This window comes from Oncorhynchus tshawytscha, linkage group LG15 (assembly GCF_018296145.1).
Source record: "Oncorhynchus tshawytscha isolate Ot180627B linkage group LG15, Otsh_v2.0, whole genome shotgun sequence".
Lineage (NCBI taxonomy): Eukaryota > Metazoa > Chordata > Actinopteri > Salmoniformes > Salmonidae > Oncorhynchus > Oncorhynchus tshawytscha.
Genome location: NC_056443.1, coordinates 20,894,045 through 20,899,217, shown reverse-complemented (window position 1 = coordinate 20,899,217; position 5,173 = coordinate 20,894,045). Strand labels below are relative to the sequence as shown.

General features: G+C 37.7%; 1 protein-coding gene across 1 annotated transcript; it reads left to right on the top strand.

Moving 5' to 3' along the window:
- Positions 1-1,092: 1,092 nt before the first annotated feature.
- LOC112214679 lies at positions 1,093-4,770 on the top strand. The gene is made up of 6 exons (XM_024373596.2): positions 1,093-1,981; positions 2,100-2,468; positions 3,179-3,529; positions 3,724-3,855; positions 4,004-4,038; positions 4,320-4,770. The coding sequence occupies exons 1-6, from the start codon at positions 1,942-1,944 to the stop codon at positions 4,452-4,454; spliced, it is 1,062 nt and encodes a 353-aa protein (XP_024229364.1). The 5' UTR covers positions 1,093-1,941; the 3' UTR covers positions 4,455-4,770.
- Positions 4,771-5,173: the final 403 nt, after the last annotated feature.

The window sequence follows — 5,173 nt, the reverse complement described above, 5'->3', positions numbered from 1 at the left end:
CATGGTATCAAGAACAAGATGCAACTAACTTCAATTAGCGATTTACGATTCCCCACATGGCAGTTTCTGGTCATTGTTGCTATCTTTCCGTCCAGAATCACAACAACACACAAACTGCTGCCCCATTAAAGCCTGCGCATCGATTTCGTGACGCTGTCAGCAATACCTATCCAAAGTGAAATATGAGAGAATGCCGTGCTCTAGTGGACAATGATGAGAACCACAGCAGGTCATCAAGTTCAAATTCTGTAGGGATTTGAACAATTTCTATTTTCTATTTCATATCCCCAAATTATAAATAAAAAAGTTACGTTGATTTGCACGCATAAATTTAAAAATAAGAGTCAATGTTTATATGTAATATAATGATGATAATAATGATGATGATACAATTGTCATAAGGGGCCAAACCACATGTCTTACTCTCCAGTAAACAGATTAGATTCCAGAACACAGGGCCTGTTGTTCTGAGTTAGCCTGCGTCAAATTAGCCACCATTAAAGTCAAGGAAACCAATACACAAACAGTTTGTTTCTGGATAAAATGATTCAGAGAAGTTTGTGAGCCACAAACAGTGGTGTGAATTACCCCAGTAAAAATACTTTAAAGTACTACTTAAGTAGTTTTTCGGGGTATCTGTACTTTACTTTACTACTCATATTTTTGACAACTTTTACTTTCACTTCAGTACATTACTAAAGAAAATGATGTACTTTTTACGCCATACATTTTCACGGATACCCCAAAGTACTTGTTACATTTTGAATGCTTAGCAGGACAGGAAAATTCACGCACTTATCCTACTGCCTCTGATCTGGCGGACTCACTAAACACACATGCTTCGTTTATAAATTATGTTTCAGTGTTGGAGTGTGCCCTTGGCTATCCATACATTACAATAACACGAAAAAGGTGCTGTCTGGTTTGCTTATTATAAGGAATTTTAAATTATTTATACTTCTACTTTTAACTATATTTTAGCAATAACATTTACTTTTGATACTTAAATACATTTAAAACCAAATACTTTTAGACTTTTACTCAAGTAGTATTTTACTGGGTGACTTTCTCTTTTACTTGAGTCATTTTCTATTGAGGTATCTTTACTTTTACTCGAGTATGACAATTTTGTACTTTTTCCACCACTTGCCACAACCAAATTCCGATTCCATCAAGCCTTGTCATCATCCATCTATTTATATCTGTGGGCTGACTTTGATAGATAATGAATCTTACTCGGGGTATAGTAGGTTCCTTCCCACCCAAACCTTTTTTTGAAAAAAAGTGCCCTATACAGCCACTGGGCAACAAGCAGTGAAGTGTGGGTAAGTTATGAGATCTTTCACTAATCAAGAGGTCATGGGTATTCTCCCTATTTCTTCGATCTAGGCACACTTTTAGATAGGGTTAACTCATATTATGTCATAACCACATATGTGTTTATTAGCCACATAGGGGCCTAGGATGAAAACCAAGAGCATGCTGGATATGCAGTTGTTATGCTATGGTGGGTAAATTCCCATTGAGGGTTAGTTCAACCTCTGCAGGACAAAGTAGTATGTGAGGTACTAGCTGTAGAAAACGGAATGAGACTCTTCTCTGTTTCCTGTCCAAACATAAAAACAGATGTTTTGAACTGATTTTTGATTAACAAATTTCAGTAAAGGTTTCATTTCTCCAAAAAAAAAGAAGCAGCCGTATCAAGCCAATATTTTATTGGCAGAATCCAGTAACTCTGACTTACTTACAATGTCTTCTTTAAACGTTTTTAAACTATGGTAAGCCAGAGGACACACTTGTAAGATGGTAGTCAGCCAATAAAATCTCTCGTTTCAGTGTTCCCTCCCACTGTATGACGGCTACATGTAAAGTGTCATCATATATAAGGTGCCCCACTGTCAGACCCACACACTATGCAGTGCAGAAGTGACTGATGTAAAAATGATGGTCAGACACTTATTTTTGTTTTACATCAACTTGGGTAAGTGTAAGACGTTTTAATTGAGTTCCTTTTTTAATAATTTGAAGTATGTCGTTTTAATAGAAATGGTTTATCCATGTCTTTGTCTTTGATCCATTTTGTTTGTTTGCTTTGACAGTTTGTGCTTTTACCAAACTAAACGTAATCCAACCAACCCCTGTGATGGTTGCTAAGCTGGGAGGCACTGTGACTCTCACTTGCTTTCGTCCAAATGTGTCAGTGACCAGTTTTGATTGGTTCAAGCAGAGTGTTGGACAGAAACCCCTTCACATGGCGTCATCACCATATATTGGCCAAGATAGTTTTTATTCCAACAATTTTATCAAGGACTTTACTGAGACCAAGCGTTTGGGTGTGAGGAGAGGACTCTACACCTGTAACCTGACCATTTCCAAGGCACAGCCAGGGGACTCAGCTACATACTATTGTTCCACTAGAGTCATCTATGAGCTCACTATTGGAGAGGGAACTGTTTTAATTGTCAAAGGTAGCTAAACATTTGTTTTTTCAATTTCAAAATGTTCAGTGGTGTAAAGTACCTAAGTATAAATACTTTAAAGTACTCCTTAAGTTTTTTTTTTTAGTATCTGTACTTTACTTTACCATTTATATTTTTTGACAACTTTGACTTTTACTCCACTACATTCCTAAAGGAAATATCTAATTTTTACTCCCATAAATTTTCCCTGACACCCAAAAGTACTCATACATTTCAAATGCTCAGGCAGGACAGCAATATGGTCCAATTGACGCACATACATTTATCAATATAACGCATTGTCATCTCTATGGCCTCTGATATGGCGGACTCACAAAACATATACCGGGTTTGTGTAAATTATGTCTTGAGTGTTGGAGTGTGAGAGTGTGCCGTCTAGTTTGCATAATAGAAGGAATTTGAAGTATAGCATTCACTTGACATTTGAGTACTTTCCCCCCAACTGTACTTAAGTACATTTAAAACCAGATACTTTTAGACTTTTACTCAAGTAATATTTTACTAGGTGACTTTCACGTTTACTTGAGACATTTCTATTAAGACATCATTACTTTTACTCAAGTATGACATTGAGGACTTTTTCCACCATTGCAAATTTTGTGGCCCTGTATGTTGACATGTTGATGTTCGTACAACTGTTTATTCAAATGCTACTGATGAATACATGGCTGTAATATTTTTCACCCAAACACCTTCAGACTCAGAGTCCAACAGCATGTCTGTGCTCCAGCAGCCTGTGTCTGAGTCAGTCCAGCCAGGAGACTCTGTGACTCTGAACTGTACAATACACACTGAGACCTGTGCAGGAGAACACAGTGTCCTTTGGTTCAGACATGGCTCAGGAGAATCCCGTCCAGGAATAATTTACACCCATGGAAACAGGAGTGATCAGTGTGAGAAGAGCACTGAGGCTGGGTCTCCTACACAAAGCTGTGTCTACAACCTCCCCAAAAGGAACCTCAGCATCTCTGATGCTGGGACTTACTACTGTGCTGTGGCCTCATGTGGGGAGATTCTGTTTGGAAACGGGACCAAGCTGGACATTCAAGGTAAATCCCATTTAATCTGTACATTGCCACAGCAATACTGTATATTCATGCAAACGACCTACCTCAAAGCGATCCCATACATCTGCCTCAACAAGCTATACAATAATCACCATCAGCTTTTGATTACATACTGTTTGATGATCTTCCTAAGCGCTCATGAATACAATATGAATTCTCTGATACCCTTTCCACAGTTCCAGAGCATCATCCTCCATTTGATCTGAGTCCTACTGTTCTGTCATTGGTCGTCTCCAATATCGTTCTGGGGATAGTGACCCTTCTACTTGTCTGGGCGCTGTGCAAGACTCTGAACAGAGATAGCAGAGGTATTACTTAATGTATCCAATGTATGTAATGTTATAGCTGATGTATCTAAAGGTTCATGCATCTCTATGCGATGTACATGAGGTTAAAAAGAGATAGAATGTCGTAAAAAATGATAGCTGCCCTTCCTCTATTTCAATCTCTTTGAAGGGAGGACTGGTGTCCCAACGTCCCAGGGCAATCAGGTAAATTTGTCAACATTTATAGAGTATATTTTCAGTTTTAAGAATATGCAATTACATTTTCCTTACAGCTAGTATTCAGCTTGTGATTATGTTATAAACATTTCTTGCAAGTAATAGGTCAGTGTACTAGATGTAATTATTCCATGGAACTTCTGCCTGTCACTGTTCCACTGTCAGGTCATTGTACAGTCTGAACAGTCATGTCTTTTGTCAAGTGAAACATTATATAGTAGATCATGCTGTCATCATAATGTATTTTCTCATGGCTCCACCCCCCTCAGAATCAAGACAGTGACGTTTTGAACTATGCAGCTGTCAGTTTCACCCCCAAGAAGAAGTCCTCCTCTAGAACAGCGAGAAAGACCAGCAGAGAGGATGCAGTGTACTCTGATGTCAGGAATCTGCAACAGCAGTGAAATTCACTGACAAAGAATCCAAGAAGAACCATTTTACTATTTGTAGCATAATTGAACTGCTTTTATTAACTGAAATTAGTTACAATGTAACAAAGAAAATGTAATTTTAACATTGTCTAGATTTATGTAACCCTGTAATGCCTTAAATAGCCATATCTTTTGACAGTTTGTAAGAAATAATCTGATAGAGAATCCCATTTTTGCTCTATGACTGTGTTAACATAAACCATTTACACACGCCGTTCATCTCTATTCTCTGTCTACAGAACATCTCTGCCACCACATATACAAAATGATTAAAAAGAATAGCAGTTTAGCTGAATATGTGTCAGGCTCCATCACACCATGAGAAATTGAGTAACACACATCTATTTCTTATCACAGAATAGCTGCTTTTTTATTTAACTGTTATTTAACCAAGTTTAGAGTTGCTGAGATACAAATACTTTTTTCAGGAGAGACCATGAGAATCACTGACTCCACATACCCGACACAGATATACATGTATATGATTTACAATAAATGCTCTCTTTGTAAGAAGTGCAGTGTGGGTTTACACACCTACCAGGCAGTAGGTGTGTGGGTACAATCACCGGGAAAGCCATATTACAACATGTTTTGTGATAATTGCGTTATTTGATCTATAACCTGATAATTCAAATGTCTTGCGACCGTGATATAAAGGTTGAGATAATAATAAATTCAACATCACCTTTGTT

Bases quoted from the DNA above. Each gene is read 5' to 3' on its own strand.
- LOC112214679 (XM_024373596.2), top strand. From the start codon at position 1,942: ATGATGGTCAGACACTTATTTTTGTTTTACATCAACTTGG. The intron at 1,982-2,099 runs GTAAGTGTAAGA...TTGCTTTGACAG, and splicing joins TTTGTTTTACATCAACTTGG to TTTGTGCTTTTACCAAACTA. The intron at 2,469-3,178 runs GTAGCTAAACAT...AAACACCTTCAG, and splicing joins AACTGTTTTAATTGTCAAAG to ACTCAGAGTCCAACAGCATG.